Source organism: Dermacentor andersoni, chromosome 2, assembly GCF_023375885.2.
Source record: "Dermacentor andersoni chromosome 2, qqDerAnde1_hic_scaffold, whole genome shotgun sequence".
In the NCBI taxonomy this organism is placed as follows: domain Eukaryota; kingdom Metazoa; phylum Arthropoda; class Arachnida; order Ixodida; family Ixodidae; genus Dermacentor; species Dermacentor andersoni.
Genome location: NC_092815.1, coordinates 84,425,915 through 84,447,098, shown reverse-complemented (window position 1 = coordinate 84,447,098; position 21,184 = coordinate 84,425,915). Strand labels below are relative to the sequence as shown.

At 49.6% G+C, this 21,184-nt stretch overlaps 1 protein-coding gene across 2 annotated transcripts in view; it reads left to right on the top strand.

Annotated features, from left to right (window-relative positions):
* Positions 1-6,436, top strand: part of LOC126541728 (neuroligin-4, Y-linked-like) — an 85,025-nt gene extending 78,589 nt beyond the window's left edge. For both annotated transcript variants that reach the window (XM_055076883.2, XM_050188637.3), the window contains exons 8-10: positions 283-353; positions 2,706-2,813; positions 4,114-6,436. In XM_055076883.2, the coding sequence (XP_054932858.2) occupies positions 283-308 (26 nt within the window). In that variant the 3' untranslated portion in view covers positions 309-353; positions 2,706-2,813; positions 4,114-6,436. The remainder of the gene's footprint in view (positions 1-282; positions 354-2,705; positions 2,814-4,113) is intronic.
* Positions 6,437-21,184: the final 14,748 nt, after the last annotated feature.

Here is a 21,184-nt window from a genome sequence, read left to right as displayed (position 1 = left end):
CGACACTAAGAGATACTGCCAAGAAAATAGGCATCAACATACATCAGAATAACAAAGCAGCTAACGTAAAAAATTATAGATATTGAAAGGCTGTCCTGGCGGCGCGCATCACACCGCAATGCGGCGGTTGCACGACGTGCGTCGGTGTCATTTTTGTTTTAGTCGAATAAAAGAAAGTTTAGCCAAGTGACGTCAGAAAAAAAAAAATTGTAGCATGCTTTGGGCACTGATTCCGTTTATCCTCCCTCTCCCATTTCCCCCCTTTTTCGCATGCCTTCTTAGCGAGCCTCAAGAGAACGTGTGTGTGATGCAGTGGAGGAAGCCTGGATGCCTGCCCCCCTCCGGAGCCCCTGGTAAATAGCATGCCTTGCTTTACAAGAAATCGTTATCGGCCTACATGGAATTTATTAAAGGAAATGTTCAGAGCTCTTAAAGGCAAACACATGGGCATAGGAACATAAGGATGACAAGGGCCGTAACTTCGACTATTTTATTCAGGACACAGATTCACGAACGCACACGCAAAGAACTGGCACGCCTAGATTTTTCCAAAGAATTGATATCCGCAACTGAGTCGTCCGAGATGAGCTTAGACAGCATATTGTCCCGTGAGGCACAAAAGGCCTGAATCTGTTGGTGTCTTTTCATTGTTGAAATCTTCGCGCGTCAATTATACTCAGCACTGGTGTAAGATGAACGGAAAGACATCACCACAGAAACATTGGAGCAGGAGAACACGAGAGAGCGGTTCTCAGAAATGCGCGCAATGTTCAGATTCGTGATTTCCAGTCTAGCTACCAAATCGCGCGTGCACTAGCTGGCCATGTCGCTGCCGTTTTTGGCGACATCTTTGCCAAATAATGCTGTTCGAAATAATATATTTCTCACGTTTCAGACATGCGTGCTTTGTCCTTTCGCTTGGCACTATTCGTGAGATCGTGAAGATTGATTGTGGCCAGAAAGCATTACACATGACATTAGTTGCACCTATATCTTGGGGCTCTATTCTGGACATACCGCCATTTTCTCCGATGCGTGACGTAGACGCGACGCGTACAAAATGGCGCTGATGGCCCGTTTTGCTTTCGTAACGTGAAACAAACTTGACGTTTTGCCTAAGAAACTGAAATGAAGGCACCGAACCTAATGTTTCTGGTAAAGCAAAACAGTTTTCTTCCCCAGTAAAAAATAAAGAAGCTAGCTTAAAACCTACCATTACTCCGTCGAAAACGCTTCTCGCTTCCGTCGTCTGCTGCGTACAAGCTGTCGTCTGCTTCATAAGCTAGGATGCGTGTACCCGGTAAACGGAATGAGTCATCGTATGTTGGTGCCAACGCGCTTGTTTTCGACCTTAAGACAACATACGCGACCTACTAGTGGTGATTAGCGGACGTTCTAGGCCACGTTATCACTATCTCGCGGAACGCAAGTGACTCAGCCCGACTCGGCTGGCTGAGAAACGGCCGAATATCACCGACAGCGTTGCGCGCGCCAGATGTATCCGCTTGCGCGACGCAAGCGCCGGCGCTGCCATCTCTTGTTCAGTTCGCTGGTTACTGGCACCACGTGAGGAAACTTCAAGGCGCCGCCTTACGTACAGTCCTTTTTATATATTAAAAAGACGCCGTTGTCATAAATTCTGGTTGTGCGAGAAGCCATTATTCTTGATTAGAATACAAACGCAGCAGTGAAAAGTAGACAACGTTGCAGGACGTTTGCTATGTTCAACCAATTTTATTTCACATAAACGCGTTCTTCCAAAAAATGATGGCCCAAAACACAAATGCCAACACCACCTGAGAGCGATGCAAATACTATATGAGCACGCGTTATGAACAAAATTTTTTCATGGCGCCAAACGACGGGGAGAATATGGTGATACGCATTCCTCTCGTCCTCCATTGCATATGGCTGCTAATTAGCATAATTCGCGCGTCTCGTCGCGCCACAAATTATGGCGGAAAATCTGCAATGGCGGCCTGCAGCGCAACGTCACGCAACGTCAATTTGACGTTTACGAAACCGCCCTTCCTGTGACGCTCGCCATGGCATATTCATTCAGCCAATCAGCAATTTGACATGGCGGCTATCTTGGATCGCCACCGCATATTCGCGAAATTACAAATGCATTGCACAGGCTTCCGCACGCTGCCGCTCACTTTCTTTTTGAAGCGCTGACGTCTCCATATAGCTGCCAAGGACCAGAAAAACTTATTAGTCGATAAGATTTGCAGCTCACGTCACGTTTCGCCATCTTGATGAAAACGCAGAATTGCATTTTGCAAAACTTCCGTTTCCCGGCACAAATTTCAAGGCGCGTGAGCTCTCAGCAGCCAATCAGAGAGTTAACACGGCGGTTAACGGCGGCTGCGCAGCCGCCATGCGTGTTCAGAATAGAGCTTTTTTTGAGGGAAACGAGGGTGCCACGATTAATCTGCGCAGAACGGCGCTGCCGCTTAACAGACAGTACGAATGAAAACACTTACACAAAGAAATAGCCAGCGGTGTATGACTGTGTCAGGGTGCCAAGAACTTGTTCATTTCATGTCAGTTGAAGAATGAAATGCCTTTGTAGTACTGCTTTTTCCTGTGTTTATATTACCTGCCTCTCCAAAGACCTTTGCTTGGATGCGCTGCTGGTGATTAAAATACGGAGCGCCGAGTAAAACACGCATCGCTGTACCGCTCCCGGCAAAACGACGCAGGCTCCGGATAGCAGACGCCCACCTCCGGCACTCTCCGGCGAGCCCGACGAGATACGGGCCTCGACTGCACCGGCTGTTGAGGGCTGAGACCGGCTTGGTATCTTGTCGGTACGTTTCTTTCACTGATAGCATTGTCTGTGCTGATACACGCCCGAACGCTGTGCTGGTAATCGAGTTGTTACAGCGAAGCTGTCTGTGGCTAGGATGCCGGGATTTCTTCGTGGCGTAACGTCGACAGAACGCTGTCACCATCAGTGGCTCATACCCCCATATGCAATGGCTCATACCCCCTTAAGGCAGAGGCTACAAGCACTCGGCAAAGTGAAGCGAACGGTGCATGCATTCTTTGTGAACACGCATGCAACATACAAAGCAGCATACGTTTCAATAAAGAACAAGCTCACAACAAGCATCCAAAGCACATGATTGATGATAAGGCGCTCCCGCGCCAACATGCAATGCGAAGCGCGTAGCGTTCTCCGCATACGTTTCCCGGTAAAAACTACAGTTGCGCAAGCTGCCGTGGCGACGGCAGCTTGACTATAGCATGCGAAGCAGGGAGTGACGTAACTACACTTTCGTATGTAAATGAAGAATCAGCCCAACTACAGGTTTGTGTTGTGACAGTGCTATGGGAAGTCCGCCTGTAATGAGGACTCCCGAAGAGCAGCGTGCGTACGAGGCGCGGAGATTTTTCCTCCTCCCTGTTCCACTCTTTGTACGTGCACGAAGTAGTGGCGTAAGCCAACTTCCAGACCGTCGAAACGTCTTAGGCTAGTAATTAGGTAAAGTACACTCGAATTTCGCCACGTGAATAAATTCAACCTACGTCGCAATGGGTACTCGTCCAAGACGTCGCTTACAGCTTCGCTGTCCAACCACCTTTACAGAGTGGATTGGAGACGGATCTTTTTTTAAATTTTTGGTCCTCCAATGTTCAATATTTATCTATCTGTGTCTGTTGACTGATCGCGATGTTCCAGAGGAGATGGTGGCTCTTTCGCAGTTCGCAAGTCTTGTGTAGACCTTGCGAGCGCGTTGGAGAGCCTAGCACACGCATATATACGGGACTTCCTTCTTTAGAACCAAGCACAGCGCGTTATTAGTTGAAATAGCCTATACAACTTTCATGTACCGTTCGCTGAGGCTGTTCAAACAATTTGGCCACACTTCGTGATCCTTACAGTAAGATGGTTGTATACTTGAACAGTGGGCCATAAGCGTGCGAAGCCTCAACCTGGAGCTTCCGACAGCTAGGGTTCAGGCTGAGGCTTCCGTGTTCTCCAGCTGTTGAGCATGAGTGAATGAGGAATTTTCTTGCTGTGGGAAAGAAGAGGCTGGCTACGGTTGGGTTAAACAGTTACGTTCTTCGATAGCACGAAGTTCACCATGACTGTTTCCTTCACAGGTACCGCAGCACGGCCTTCAGCTGAGATGTGCCAAGTCATCGCCCACGTGTGCTGCTCGGTGTGTGTGTCGCACTGCTACGTCGGGCTGAACACTGCCGGGCTGGTGCAGGGCCAGAGTGCGGGAGTGCGGAGAGTGCGGGAGGGTGCGGTGTAACAGCGCGGGAACGCTTCTTCGGCGCCGGACGCTGTGTCGTCCTGCTTGTGCACGCGCGGGCCGATCTTGTCGGCGCGCAGGAGCGGACGTGTTCGCTGTGTCCAACGCCGCTGTACTTGAGACATTCTGTGCTGGGACACAATGACCATAATCGCCGCCAAGATCAAACACAAGCGAGCTGGGAATTTCACCCCTGTGACTGGGTTGCGGAAATTTCGTTCGCGTCCGCAACAACTTGTCACGCTGCAGTGGTTTGTGAGTGCTTGAAAGACTGTGGCTCTCGGCGGGTAGCCTCCCTCGCGCGCAAATGTCAGGTTGCGGTGGGACCTCTGTGCACGAAGGCGACTGTATAATTCATGCGTCGTATTTTGTCCGGCGACCATGCTTTCCACCGTTGTTGTGACTATCGACCTGTTCGGCGAAGACGCAGACTGCTGGCCGAAGTGTCGTAGACACCAGCGCCTTTGCGCACATATCTCATCGTTCAGCACGTTATAGCGCGATAGCGGGCTACTCGCGCGCAAGCCTACCACGAGGCCAAATATTTTTTTTTTGCTTTGCATTGAACGTGTGTCATAATTTCACATTATGCCAAGTTAGAGTGAGAGAACACTGCCAGAGCGACTCGTCCTGGACAGTTTTCACCGAGTTGTGTGCTCACCGGAAATATCAAATCGCGGAGGATTAAGCGCCCTCCGTCTGCCCACTTTGTACCATCTGGCGCGTTTCATTCATAATCTGACGCGTGGCCCTTACGAACAGCCAGCCATCGACGGGTTTTTTTTCCAACGCACGGTTCGCCGACGAGCAGGCAGCCGCTCGGGAACAACCAGCAGGCCGCCTAGGCTTGGCTAGCAAGTTTCACCAGTGAGGTTGCCAAAGTTGGTGGCTTGATTCGTCAGCAAGCTGGAACAAGCAAGATGTACCGACATCCTCAATTAAACGAGGCTGCAGCGAGCAATTATTGCCACCGTATTTAGCTGGATGTGAAGGCATCTGCGCTCTGCCAGCAATTATCACCTTCGTATTTGAACTTAGTAGTTGGCGGCCCTGTTCGCCAGCAAGCTGGACCAACAAAGCTTTATAAGTTGGCAGAAGCTTTACTTAGCTATTTCTGCCATTGAGTCTGGCCGAACGAAAACTCAAATGAGCGCGGTCAGCAAGTTTCACTAGCGCGACAGCGCAACGCTTATGGTTCGTTTGGTCGCCAAGCTGAGACAAACAACTTCTACCAGCAGGTTTGGTTGACGCTACGCTTCGCGAGTCGGGCGCTGTGCTGAGTTGACGTAAAATCCAAGCGAATTCAGCCAGCAAGCTCCACCTACTCTGTTGGCCAAACCGGTGGCCCGATACGTAGCAAGACGCACCAAGTGAGTTCTGCCAGCCAAAGCTATGGCTCGACCATTCCTACCGCCGAGTTCACGAGGCGGACTATAAGTTCGGCAAGCAAATTCTAATAAGTTTCTTGAGGAGGCTCTTCCAGAAAGGCTGGCTAACCCTTCAAAGCACTCATTTCAGCCCGGAGGCACATGACCTGAGAGCTCAGCCAACCATTTTCATCGGCAAAGGTGGTCGAGGCTGAGGTCACTGACTTCTGTCACCGACAATGGTAGAAGGCGCGGGCATCAAGCTTCGGCCAGCGACTTCCGTTTGCCGCGTTGGTCGAAGGTGCAGCGAAGAACCTCGGCCAGCGTCGGATACAGACCAAAGCGCCGGCGTCGACTTCTGTCGCCAAGTTCTGCCAGGTTCTACCGGCCGGACTGATCCAAAGGACATCCGCCGAATTTTGGTGGCGAATTATCTCAGAACTTAATTGTTGCCGGAGCTGCGCCTCAGTCAGCGCGGTTGTGGTTATGGTGGACGTCGATCGCTGCGTGTTGTGCTCCGTGTACAGTGCCCCGTTGTGTGGAACGTCCAGTTTGTTACGCCCCCGATATACGAGAAAATCGTCGAGAACAATGACTCTAAGGAAGTGAACACGTGTATGTGTACAATCACAATGCCAGTAAAAGGAAAACAGCGAGACGTGTACGAAACGTTTGAATCAAGGGGATCATATCATAAAACACGCATGTGTACCCACTGACTCCGTGCATGTCTGATGTCTTCACGTGTTTGTCCAAAACACTTTGTCGGTGTATCTTTATTATATTGTTTAGCGATCGCGTATATATGTTCGACATGTTATATTTTTTAGTTTGCATTACCGACATAGAGGTCCACTTTAACAGCTGAGCTGCCTAACTTGCATTTATAAGGAAAACAAGTGTGATCTTCGATTATCACTCTTAATCGCACTTTATATGCGAGTCGAAAGACGCCGAGGCCTCTCAGGCCTAGCACGGGTGCGCCCTGGTTGTTCATTTCTCTAGAAGAAACTGTTGGCATCATGAGTAACTCTAACCCGAGAAAACCATCGCCGCTCTCCAAAGCAGCGAAAAGAAAGCGTTTAGCATCTTTGTTTTCCAATTTGTGTCGCGCAGTTGAGTTACTAATTCAAGAGGATACTAAAGGTGAGTGAGCTTCCCATAGCTCAGAAAACTGTTACGTTTGTCGCCAGATCGCTTGTAAGAAAGTCTCGCATTTCAAAAGGCATGTTTCGACACGTAACTTGTCCAAGCGCATTGTACTGGCTCTCCCAGAACATGAGCAGTTCGGCATTCTCCTCTGAAGATTAATGGCTAGAAGAGAGCATTGGACACGCCCCGCACTTACTTAACCGTGGGCGTATGGTACATTTCTGTTATGCAATGACGAAAGAGGCGTGGTTTACCGCCCAGGAGAAAATTCCCGTTATCTTCCACGTCCATGGCCCACAAAGCTGCAACATCTCCCGCTGGTGGCATAAATACTTTTAATGCGCACATTTCGAACTCAGCACACAGCGTCTGAAGTTTCTAGAAGTCACATGTCAATCGCGAATTTCGACACTCTCGCAGCCGACAAAGCAGAAGAGGAGAAAGCACTTGGGGTCGTTGTACCATAGTTATGCTAACAACGATTCAGACAACACTGTGACGCCTCTTAAGAGCAAACAGACTACCAAGAGCGACGGAAGCCGATTGCTAGATTTCACGCGTGACAGAGTTACGTCACTTATGGGAAAATCTTCACTGTTTGCCTCGTTGAATTGGAGAAGATGACATTTTAATCGGTTTTCTCTCGACATCGGACAAGCGGCGCCACAGAAAGCGTTTCGAAACGCCAAATCGGATTTCGCCGCCGGTCGTAGGGCCTTGCGTAATGCAGACGGCATAGCAGAACAATCGCGTCATGTCGAACCGTTAGTCCCGAGCTTTTTTGTTTGTTTGTTTTGTTTATGACTGCAATAGACGTCTAAGGCCACGGCCGTGGGATGGTGAGCCCTATAGCAGGCCCTTGTCGGCGTCGTTTCTGAAAGAGAGTGAAAATTTTCACTAATGAGCTGTTATCGCATTCAGTGGCGATAAAGCCGACATGTTTAGGCGATTTAATCTGGCCTTATAGCCCTTCAAGAATTCGCGTTCCCAATTCGCCTGGCAATGACATTTGGAGCGAAGCTAAAGTCATCTGCGCTTCGAGCAACAGTCCCGCTGAAGAACTTTTCTTGGTCTGTCAGTTTTGTGAAAATAGCTACGTTATGACTGCGCGCGTTGCTTGTGACGATTCGCACGATATAGGTGACATAATCTCGCGCTCGTGTTTGTCTATTATTCGTCCGTGTTCTTTAGTGCGCGCTGTGTCTAATAGTTATGAAGACACAATCTTATGCAATAAGGATGAATACGTCCGCCAGGGTAAACGGGACAAACGAGAAATACATGCTTCAGAAAAGATGCCGCGCCAAAGACAGGCAATATCACGAGAGCGTCGACGCGGATCAAGCGCAAACTTTCAACTAAACTTTATTTCCGCCATAGGCGTTGACCACACATGTGTAATGAAGCAAGAAACAAACAAATCGCAGTGAATTACGAGCATGATGACTACGTCACCGCAACATGCTGTGCTTGAGCCTTTCCTCGCCGCTAAACAAAGAAATAGAAGTTTCGCTAACGCATGCGCTCCCTCTCGAGGTAATATCACCAGCTCGCTGGCAGCGCAATTCTTGCTTCTGCCCAGAATCTTATCCCCCGAAGCCGCGGAGTGCACGTGCAAGCTCGACAATGCGCAGGCAAATGCGCAATACCATTGTTTCCTACCGAAAGTTCCCGTTCCCTTTGTTGAAATCGCACCGCTGGCACGAGTTGTTGGGGTCTCGGTGCTGACGCCCGTTATTGCCAATGGGTCGCAAGCCCCAAGGGTAGCGTTGGCCTGGCGGCCTGTGGCACTGGAAGCATCCGAAGGTCCCGGCAAAGCAAGAGAAGACTGGTAACAGAACAACTTGTTTATTCTAACATAGCAAAAGAGCGGCCGGTCAGTTCGACCGAAGTGGAGAGACGGGAGAGCACGTAACTCAACAGTACAAATCGGAGCCTCTCTCCTGGCGTCCGGGGGCAGCTGCTCTTATACTCTCGGCGTCGCGGTCCAAAAGGGAAGGTCACGGGATGAAGGTCACGGGATGAAGGTCACGGGACGGCGGAGCATGAGCCCACGACGGCGCGCACGGTCGAGCCGAGAGACCTGCTGAACCGAGTGCAGTGACGCATCGCCAACCCGCCCACACGACGGCGCGCACGGTTGAGCCGAGAGACCTCCAGGCTCCTCATTCGGGGAACTCCGCTCCCCGGCTGCCGCGCTTTGACAAGCGAGGGCACACACACACACACGCACACACGAAGACACGTGGCACTGAAACACGCCTGGACACGCTTGGCGGGGAAGCGTTGCGGCGGCGTCGCACGGGCCAAAATGTCCGCCGCTTTGAACGAAGCCCCGGCGTCCGTTGCATCCGCGCCGGCATTACCGCGCGTTGTAGGCGAAACGTAACAGACCGCCCCGCCGGGGGAAGGAGATCCCGATGGTCAGGGGACTGCATCCGCTGTCCGGAGGGATGTCGCTCGATGATGCTCATAACCGTAGTCGGGCGTCCTTTGGTGTTTCTTGAGCGCAGCGCACAGAGAAGGCCTCGTTCTCACGTTCAGGTGCACACAGGACACTGCAAAGTGACTTCGGGAGAGTTGACATTTTTGTTCTCGTTTCCGGCAAGCGTTAGAACTACGCCGAAAGTCAACCGCTCAGTCAGCAAGCACGGCACAACCCTCACTAAGCCCTGCCAGGCTCTTTCCCCTTTTATACTGCTGCCTAGTTCCTTACAGTAGTTTAGCAGCACTCAGAACGCGTCCACAAATCGGAAAAATTGCACTAAAAAGCACATCATCACTTTGAAACACTACACAAAAGCAATAGGTTAAAAATCCTGCCTCAGGAAGAAAAACATCAGTAACAAGCAATTTTGAGGCTGATTCCCACGTTAGGGGCTTCGACTTATGCCATCGGCGTTACCGTTGAGACTCCCCTTTTTGTAACGCACCTCAAAGGAATATTGTTGCAAAGCGAGGCTCCAGCGCAGGAGGCGGCCATTTTTGGGAGAGATGGTCTGCAGCCATTGGAGAGGGCAGTGATCCGTTTCAATGATAAACCTCGAGCCAGCTAGGTAACATGACAATTTCTGAACGGCCCACACGATACACGCACACTCTTTCTCGGTGGCGCTATACGCCTGCTCACGACTCGTCAGCTTACGACTAGCATATAGGACGGGGTGTTCTACTTCTCCATTTTCCCGTTGGCACAGTACAACGCCCATGCCTCGCTCACTAGCATCACACTGAACAACGAACCCTTTTGTGTAGTCGGGCGATCGTAGCACAGGCTGGCTTGTTAGGGCGCTCTTTAGGGCGCTAAAAGCTCTTTCCTTCGTCTCATCCCAGACGACTGTTTGCGGCTCTGTCTTTCTTAGAGCATCCGTCAAGGGAGCCGCGATATCAGAGTACCTGGGGATGTACCTCTGATAGTAGCCGGCGACACCTAAGAACGACCGAATATCGGTCTTCGTGCGCGGTTGCGGGAAGTCTCGCACAGCGGCCACCTTTATTTCAGAGGGGCGGCGACGACCCCGACCAATCACGTGTCCGAGGTAGACAACCTCGGCCTGTGCTAACTGGCACTTGGGAGCCTTGACTGTCAAGCCCGCATCGCGCAGGCGGGTTAGCACTGCCCTCAAGTGCGCCATATGCTCAGGCCAGGATGCGGAGAATATCGCTACGTCGTCTAGATACGGTAAAGCGAATTCTTGCTGTCCCCGCAACACTTTATCCATGAGGCTTGAAAAGCAGTATGGCGCGTTCTTCAAACCAAAACTCAAAACTTTAGGACGGAATGTCCCCATTGGTGAAATGAACGCCGCATACCTACTAGCCTCTTCTGTAAGTGGAACCTGCCAATAACCCCTGACAAGATCTAGGGTGGAAATAAACTGAGCGCTACTCACTCTCTCAAGGCGCTCCTCGATGTTAGGGATCGGATAAATTTGATCCTTAGTGATGGAATTAAGCCTGCGGTAGTCGACGCAAGGACGAGGTTCCTTGCCCGGTACCTCAACTAAAATCAAAGGGGAGGTATAATCACTCTCACCCGCTTCAATAACACCGAGCTGTAGCATTTTCTTTACCTCAGCCTCCATAATATCGCTCTGGCGGGGTGACACCCGGTACGCCTTGGATCGTACTGGCTCTGGGGAGGTAAGTTCTATGTCATGAGTAAGGACAGAAGTCCTACCAGGCCTCTCAGAGAACAGACCTTGAAACTCTTGTAAGAGCTGGTGTAGTTCTGTTTTCTGCTCAGGCGACAGCGATGCTTTACTTATTAAGTCACTAATGACTTGATCGGTGTCTTTCCTGTTTGTCACTGAGCCTAGTCCCGGAAGCTCGACCGGAAGCTCTTCGGGCACGTTTACCATCATGCACACCACTGCTTCCCGTTGCTTATAGGGTTTGAGCAGATTACAGTGGTAAACTTGCTGTGCTTTCCGCTTTCCTGGCAGACTCACCACGTAGTTAACGTCCGACAGTTTTTGAACAATCCGTGCTGGGCCCGCCCACTGCACGTCGAGTTTGTTCTTTAGCGATGTGCGCAATATCATGACCTCATCGCCCACCTCAAAACGACGGGCCCTGGCTGTCCGATCATAATAAACCTTGGCCCTCTGCTGGGCCTCTGCCATTGCTTCACCTGACAACTCCTGTGCCCTTCTTAAGCGTTCGAGGAGCTTAAGCACGTACTCTACCACGACTGGGTCGTCGCCCCTGCCTTCCCATGATTCTCGAAGCATGCGAAGCGGAGATCGCAGCGAGCGACCGTACACCAGCTCAGCTGGCGAGAACCCCGTAGCCGCATGCGGCGCGGTTCTTAAAGCAAACATCACTCCAGGCAGACACAGCTCCCAGTCAGTTTGATGTTCAAAACACAATGCTCTCAACACGCGCTTCATGACGGAGTGGAGCTTCTCAACGGAATTCGACTGGGGGTGGTGCACTGAGCTGTGTAACAGCCTTACCCCGCACCTTTCGAGAAAGGCTGTCGTCAAAGCGCTAGTAAACACTGTGCCCTGATCTGACTGGATTTCTGCAGGAAAACCAACTCGCGCAAATATGGACAGTAGTGCATTGACTATCTCAACTGAGCTGAGTTCTTTAAGCGGCACTGCTTCAGGGAACTTTGTCGCTGGGCAGATCACAGTCAAAATGTGTCGGTACCCCGTGGCTGTTACCGGGAGAGGTCCCACTGTATCAATAACGAGCCGTCTAAAAGGCTCCGTAATGATAGGTACCAACTTCAACGGCGCCCTCGATTTGTCCCCTGGCTTGCCCACCCGCTGACAGGTGTCGCATGTCTTCACAAAGTGGTCTGCGTCCCGAAAACACCCTGGCCAATAGTACTCCTGCAAGAGACGGTCCTTAGTTTTCTTAACTCCTAGGTGTCCGGACCACGAACCCCCATGCGACAAGCGCAACAGATCCTGACGATAGCATTGAGGCACGATCAGCTGATCGAACTCCACTCCCCTGCGGTCTAGATACTTCCGGTACAGGACCCCACCTCTTTCCACAAAGCGAGCATTTTTCTTGGCGATACCTTCCTTGATAATGCAGCGTATGTTTTCTAGGCTGCCATCCTTCTTTTGCTCGGCTATCAAAGCCGACCGGCTGACTTTTAGCAACCTGTTAAGTCCGTCTGACGTAGGCGCGATGAGCAAATCTGGAGACAGCTCTTCTAATTTTCCCGTGTCGGGAATTTCCTCTCCAGTATCTGGTGCCTTTAACGCTACAGGCTCAATTTTATCCCGTTCGGGCGTGCTCTGAATACCAGCTTGCTGCGCCTCTGACCCTTTCTCATCATTCAACAACGTCGGCCCCGCAACTACCGCCTTTGCAGCGAGCTCCCGAACCTTCGATCTGGTTAAGGCCTGAACGCTAGCCTCCCCAAACAAAAGCCCCTTCTCGCGCAGGAGGTGATCGGACCTGTTCGAAAATAGGTACGGGTACTGGGGGGGCAGCATAGATGACACTGCGGCCTCCGTCTCAAGTGCTCCGAAAGGTCCTTCAATAAGCACTTTTGCTACCGGCAGACACACGCTATGAGCTTCCACTGCTTGCTTGATCCATGCGCACTCGCCCGTGAACATATCGGGTTCTACGTAAGAGGGGTGAACTACATCCATTGTAGCTGCGGAATCGCGAAGCACTCGGCACTCTTTCCCGTTCACGAGGAGGTCTCGCATGTAAGGCTCGAGAAGCTTCATGTTCTCGTCAGTGCTGCATATAGACAAAAACACGACTTGTGTTTTTGTTTCTGGACACTGCGCCGAAAAGTGACCCGGCTTCTGGCACGTATAACAAACGCGCGCTTGCCTCGTCTCGAACCGCTTTCTGCGTTCGGCTTCGGTTGCCGCCGTCTCCTTACGTTCGGTCGGACTGCTTTCACTCGCATCCGCACTACGTGTATCCCCCTTTGCTCTCATGGGTGTGAACTTCGGCCTCTCAAACTTGGAGCCAAATTCACCCTTTTGACCGTCCTTAGCTCCGCGAGCCCGACGCGTCACAAACTCCTCGGCTAACTCAGCGGCTCTAGCCACCGTACTAACGTCTGGCCTATCCAAGACCCAGTACCGCACGTTCTCAGGTAACCGACTATAAAACTGTTCTAGCCCGAAACACTGCAGAACTTTCTCGTGGTCACCAAACGCTTTCTCTTCTTTGAGCCACTCCTGCATGTTTGACATAAGCCTGTAGGCAAACTCTGTATATGACTCACTTTTGCCTTTCTCATTTTCCCGAAACTTCCGACGGAACGCCTCCGCTGACAGCCTGTACTTTTTTAGCAGACTCGATTTCACTTTGTCGAAATCCTCTGCCTCCTCTCTCTCCAAGCGAGCGACTACGTCGGCCGCCTCGCCGGGTAGCAAAGTGAGCAAGCGCTGTGGCCACGTTTCCCGAGAGAACCCCTGCTTCTCGCACGTTCGCTCAAAGTTAACCAGGAACAAACCAATGTCCTCTCCAAGCTTAAACGGCCGCATCAGGTCAGTCATTTTGAACAATACTCGTTCTCCTGCACCGTGTGCCTGACTTCCATTACGAGCGCGTTCCATCTCTAGCTCGAGACGCTTCATTTCCAAAGCGTGTTGACGGTCGCGCTCTCTTTCTTTCTCTTGTTGCTCTCGTTCTATCTGTTCTTTTCGTTCACGCTCATCTTTCTCTTTCTGTTCTTTAAGTTCACGCTCCTGTCTTTTTGCCGTCTCCCTCTCCTCAATGGTCTCAAGGCATTCCGACAGCTCGTCATCCTCAGCTTCTAACTCAAGAATAGCCCTTAGCAGTTCTGGTTTTCTGAGTTTGTCTGAGACATCCAGACCCAACTCTCTCGCAAGCTCCAGCAATTTCGGTTTGCGCAACGACTTCAAATCCATGGCTGCTCTGAATGCTGCTTTCTCTACTGCCTACTATTGTCTTGCCGCAAACTAACCCGGCAGCAACGACAACCACAATTACCAGCTCTGTTTCTAACACTAACAAAAGCCTGGCAAAACTCAGAAGAAGAAAGTCCCGCACTCACCAAACCTCGCAGCCAAGAATTCAGCGCAGTCGTTCCGCTGCAGGCAACCAGTCATCACACAGGGCTCGTTGCACTGCTCCCGGATGGTCGTTGTGCTGCTCAGCATACATTCAACCGCATCTCTTCGCTGCTGGCCTCCGTTGTCGCGATCCCACCGCTGCCACCAGATGTTGAAATCGCACCGCTGGCACGAGTTGTTGGGGTCTCGGTGCTGACGCCCGTTATTGCCAATGGGTCGCAAGCCCCAAGGGTAGCGTTGGCCTGGCGGCCTGTGGCACTGGAAGCATCCGAAGGTCCCGGCAAAGCAAGAGAAGACTGGTAACAGAACAACTTGTTTATTCTAACATAGCAAAAGAGCGGCCGGTCAGTTCGACCGAAGTGGAGAGACGGGAGAGCACGTAACTCAACAGTACAAATCGGAGCCTCTCTCCTGGCGTCCGGGGGCAGCTGCTCTTATACTCTCGGCGTCGCGGTCCAAAAGGGAAGGTCACGGGATGAAGGTCACGGGATGAAGGTCACGGGACGGCGGAGCATGAGCCCACGACGGCGCGCACGGTCGAGCCGAGAGACCTGCTGAACCGAGTGCAGTGACGCATCGCCAACCCGCCCACACGACGGCGCGCACGGTTGAGCCGAGAGACCTCCAGGCTCCTCATTCGGGGAACTCCGCTCCCCGGCTGCCGCGCTTTGACAAGCGAGGGCACACACACACACACGCACACACGAAGACACGTGGCACTGAAACACGCCTGGACACGCTTGGCGGGGAAGCGTTGCGGCGGCGTCGCACGGGCCAAAATGTCCGCCGCTTTGAACGAAGCCCCGGCGTCCGTTGCATCCGCGCCGGCATTACCGCGCGTTGTAGGCGAAACGTAACACCTTGCACAATCCTTAACGCAGCAGCCAGTTTGCTAGGGCAAACTGGCCTATGACTATATGACTTCCCGCAGGGCAGCGGAATTTCATAAACAACACCCATCGCGCGTTTCACAAACGCCTGGAATAAAACTTAGTTGAAAGTTTGCACTTGGTCCGTGTCCTTGTCTCTCATTGGCGCATCATCCTTAAAGATTATGAACAAGATCGCCTAACAACAAGTTTTCTTGAAAAATTCATACGCGGTGCAAGACACATATGTTGACTGCAAATTTTGATTACCGTTTTTTTTTTCGAGGCAAAGCGACGCTTAGTTGCGTTATCACGCGAGGCTAGCCCCAGCTGCAGTCACGTATCACAGTCAGTTTTTGACTCGTTTACTCATAGTTATGTTATTCATGCGGTACAGGTTATCCGCGAATCTGGACAACGAAGTTTGGGAGGAACCTTAAGATATTCGTTTTCCACTTCGTTGCTAACGTATAACGAGCTGACATGCCTTTGTGCTTAACCTGCGTTTTATCAACCTTAAGAGAGAAAAATAGCGCGATGCACCTATGGTATGATTATAATAAACAGGATAAGTTACCACTGACGACACGTCAGCACAAGATTTGTCGCTATCGATGTCCCTACAAAACGGAAGGCAGGCGGCAGACGTACAGTTGGGCGCAGGCTGCCTTTAACGGGAAACCCTGCAGTGCGTATTTTTGGACGTCGCGAGTAGCTGTCCACCTAGAGGTGCCAGACACCGTGAGCTAAGACGTAAAACGACAGAACATTTTAGTTATAAGTAGGGGTGTGCGAATATTCGAAACTTTCGAATTACGTATCGAATAGTGACTATTCGATTCGGTATTGAATCGAATGGGCACTATTCGTGAATGCAAATATTTTTCCAATACCTTTCGAATATTTCGAAACGTCGACTGCACCCATTAAACATAAAATTGGAGCAAAGGTACGGTAAATTTTCACCCCCGCGGGGATAGCATAGACATTAAACATGAGACCCTGTGTAGTGGGGCTGGCTACGTTTCTTAGGTAGCCATACGTTAAGGCTATACAGCGGTCATTCGCACACTCTGAAGAGCCATGTAGCACGCGAAGAAACTACGTGTTTGCTCCTAATCCTCCATTTGCGTTTTAATGCGTAAGCATTTTTTGGCGAGTACCTCAGCAAAATCTGTATGTCACGCGAAAAGTGCAATGCATTGTATCTGCACAAGAATGCGTAATATGCGAAGTTAAGACGTTTAATCGTTGTAATCGCGTAGATGCAGATTATTGGTAGCTTTATAAGCGATGAAAAAAAAAGAGAATTGATCAGAGAGAATTTTGTTCGCAAAATCGCATCCGTAACGCGAAAAGCGTGGCACCTTACCCATAGGGATATATATGGCTCCATAGAAAATGCACGGGGACGCCTGTGGAGGCGTGGGCCAACTTGACATTTGTAGGACAAGTTGAAATTTGGGGCTGGACCAACTTAAAATTTGGGGGTGGGCCAACTTAAATTTGGGTGTGGGCTATCTCGAAGTTCGGGTGTGGGCCAACATTTTAGGGGGTGGCTCGACTTGAAATTTCGGGTTGGACCAACTTAAATTTGGGTGCGGGCTAACTCGAAGTTCGGGCGTGGGCCAACTTTTTAGGGGGCGGCTCGACTTGAAATTTGGGGTTGGACCGACTTCAAATTCGGGGTTGTGCCAACTTAAATTTGGAGGTGGGCTAACCTGAAATTTGGGCGTGGGCCAACTTGAACTTTGGGGGTAGGCCAACTTACAATTGGGGGTGGGCAAACTGATATTTGGGGAGTTGGCCAAATGAAATTCGGGGTGGGCCAAATTGAAATTTGGGGGCGGGCTAACCTAAATTTTGGAGTGGGCCAACTTTAATTTGGGGGTGAGCCAAGTCACATTTGTGGGTGAGCAACTTGCAGTTGGGTGTAGGCCAACTTACATTTGGAGGTGGGCCACAAAATTTGGGAAACAAAACCAAAAAGTAACAGCCGACCCAAAGAATGCTTTCGCATTTGTAGGCAATTCTCAGAACTCAGTGACCATGCATAGCGAATGGGTAACCCAGGCTATTGATTTCCGACGACATTCTACTACCAGTGACGGATGGCAATTCCCAATGTCGCCTATGATTTTCTTTTGTCCCGCCCAGACATGAAAAAACTTTAACCTCTATTGGGACGACAAAGTAATGGCCGAGGACACTATAAGGACAGAAGATCCTGGTGAAGAACGTAGTGCATCAAGGCTGATTTTCCACCAGGAAGAACATAAAGACAAAGTACCCAGAGCTTACATGCATGGGGAGCTATCCTCCAGCGATGAAATCACGTACATGTCGTTCTTTTTAAAATTTTCTTTAATTTTTTTTAATTTTTAGTAAACAACGCTTCATAACGTACTACGTAATAACAGAAACTTGCTATAATTAAATATACTAGGATGTGAACAACGTTTAATAATTACTGTGATAACGGCTGTCCATTATTCGAAAACTCTTCGAAACCTATTCGACGTTCGATTCGATTCGCTTCTGGCACTATTCGATTCGTATTCGATTCGGTCTCAAACATCACTATTCGTACGCCCCTAGTCATAAGCCTAACCAATCGGAAACATAAACCTTAAAGCTTGTCGAAGCATTTATGGTTTTCACCTACCGTATTTGTACGTAAGTAACGCAATCACGAATATAACGCGAGGAGAGACTTTCGGTTTCCCAGAAAAAAATATTGATAAAGCATTATAATGCAAAGTGATATTGCGTGCAAACGACGCACACAAGCGGATGCCCTCAGGGCGCTTTGTTCATTGCTACTGATTTTTGCCGTCGCAAAATAGAGTGAAAGGACGAGTGCATGCACAATTTACTCGTTTGTCACTGCGGAGAATCTTTGCCATTCTTGGCTAGAACGACTTCGCCTTCCATTCCACTAAGGCTGAGGGACCGGCAACCCTTAGACGTGCCTGGAAATCACTTCACAATCGAACACGCACAATCGATCACACAAAGCCGGTTTCGATTATGTGTTAGTTTGAGCACGGCTCTGCACGTGGTAACAATCGCGGTGGTGCTTATAGGGGGGTACCTCTCTGCAGTTTGAGGCCCAGAAAAATGAATAAGAAAAATAATCGAGTTATATTCGTGTAATGAACTCGAATATAACGTGAGGCGTGTTCTGAGACGGGAGACTTCAAAAAAAGAAAAAAGATAGAAAAAGAACTCGCGATATATTTGCGCAAATGCGGTATGTATTTCCGGGTAAGAGCACTAAGAAATCCAGCAAATCATTAAGTGTAACAAGAGTTCCTGACTGACGATGCTTATCGACCGCTTGTGATCGCGTTCATCCCGAGGCAATACAGCTGAAGTCAAGTACAAGTTTATTCTTTGTTATTGCGTGTACAAAAAACGGGCTTACCTATTATATACAGCGTGAGGAGGTCCCAGAGTGAGAAACTGTCAGGGGGCCTGCTACCCTTAGTGGTTACATAAGAGTATTAGAGCATCCAGAACAGGGGGGAAAAAGCGTCAAGAAATACAATCCGTATGGAACAAGTTATAATAAATAGAAAGCAGTTAGATAAGGCATTAAAATAGTGCTATAAATTAATACCACAATAAATACTCATAATAAGGAATATACTATAATGCGCAGAAAAATATTTCATTTTTCTACACATTACTAACAATGAAAAATAGACCTTGTTTTACAAAAAATATATGAAGCCTAATACTGCAGTAATAAATGCAATGTAAAGAAAATGTAAGAATTATTGAACTGCATTTCTGACAAGTGAAAAGATGGTTCTGCTGACAGTATATTTTTTTTCATGTTGTGTTTAAGAAACTGCAATGAAAAAGATATGACTCGATATTACCAGGGATTCGATTCCAAAGTGCATACCATAGAAGCAAGTGTAAATTTCCTGCAGTTAGATCTGATTTTAAGTAAGAGAAAGTTATTACGCTCTGAAAAAGCTAGCATTATTTTTGTTGATGCGGTTATCAAAAGGAAGGCTGTATAATGATACTTCACGATGAAAGAGACGGAATGCAATGAGAGACAACTTGTGACAGAATAGCTGTTGAATGGATAAGATGCGATGATGTTGATCGATAGGTAAGAAGGGCAATAGAATGAGTTAAAAGTAATTAATTTTATTGCCTGGTTTTGAGGACGTTAAAGTGGTTTGAGATCAATGGCATATGTATTACCCCATGAAGATAAACACTATGATAAATGACCTTTAATATAAGCATGATACAACGAGCGATTGCTAATCCCTTCACGTTGAAAGACACAGTGAAGGGTATCGGGATTAATTTCAGTCACCTGCTAGGGATTTTTAACGAGCACTAAATGTTCGGTACCTGAACGTTCTTACATGCCTGGGGCATCGAAGTGAGGACGCTGCAGTGGGTAATCGGAACTCGTCACCTGTTGCTGAGCAGGAGAAGAAACTACGACTTCTATGCGGCAGTGGAGCGTGACATCCCGAGCCAAGTGGTGTGCTGTGGTGGCTACTGCTAGATACCCAGTATTATTAACATTGTTTTTGTTCGGATTGAAAACATGCAAATATGCAAATAAACCTAAAAAGATAAGAAGGAGCAGGCTGGTGATTGTACAAGCGAATGTACAAGCGAATCTCAGCAGCGGAAGGGCGGAGCAGCGGTTCCTGCACAGCGGATCGCTGGATTCGAGTGTTCATTCGCGAATGAACGCTGTCATAGCCACTGTATAGAGCAACGCTGCAAATAATAAAGAAAAACAATAACCGCGTCAAGTACTACTCGTTCCCGTAGGCAGCCAAAGAGAGTGTTGGAAGGTTTCATGAAAAGCTTCCGTGCGAGTCGTTATCCACCAAGAACACCATCTGCTGACCATGTTTTCAAGGTAACGCGATGCATTTTGTACCGTTTCTTCAACGCATAACTAAGCTACAAGCTTATGCGCTTCATTCGGTGAAACGCAGCGAGTTGGACACTGCGGTGCACGTCTCGACGAGAATCGCTTTCAAACGTACCAGCGACACACACGATCGCGCGCAGAAGGAATTAAAGCGACCTGCTTTCTCGGACACCGTGCATCTATCCCGTCGACAACGGCCTGCTCTCTGGCAGCGAAGCTCGCGTTTCCCCAACGGGACCAGGTGTGACGGTCATTCGTCATTGTCACGGCCGTGCCAAGCAAAGAGTAGCGATAGTCGATCTTCAACCGGTGAATCTGCCCCAGGAGAGCTCATCAAGGAGGAGAGACAGTTTCGGGTGAGCGACGACCGGCATGGATGCAGCGTCGTATTTTCGGTATACACGTACGGACGGCCCGTGTATACCTTCGGCTAAGCTCTACGCACGAAGAGAAAAAAAAAAAAACCTGACAAGAAGGCTCGGCAGTGTCTTCTCCCCGTGTAGTGCCGGCATCTTGAGCCAGTACCTTGTCGGCTCACTGCACCAAAGAACCACGGCCCATTCTTTGTATGTAGCAGGGGAGCTCATCAAGAGTTGGAAACTCATCTATCGCTTCGGCTACTAAAGTATAGATGGTGTAACTGCGCCGCTCATGAATTCCAGCCTAATATAGCTGAAACAACTCTTTATAACATGGAACATTACAAAAAAGAAATTTGGCAGAAACGGTTATCTTGCAACGACTGACGACCGTAAGGCGATTAGCATTGCACCGGCGTAGCCACACACCGTAGTGCAACCGCCGAAACGTGTCACGTGCGAGGTGTGCACTGAAACGGGGCGCCTCTTCCAAGCTTCAATCTACCATCACTGCCGCAAAGTACGCGCGAAGTCTGTCGCGCGGTCTCCCTGACTGCCCGGCCGGCCTCGACGCCGGCGCTGATGCGCCGTGCACTGCAGCCGGTCTCTCTCCTCTCCCTATGGACACGCTGCACCATCTAGCGGCACCACCAACAATTCCACGCGTGGCCTCCGAGATGCTTGGCCAAGTGACCCACGTTGGCGTGAAAAATTAAGGT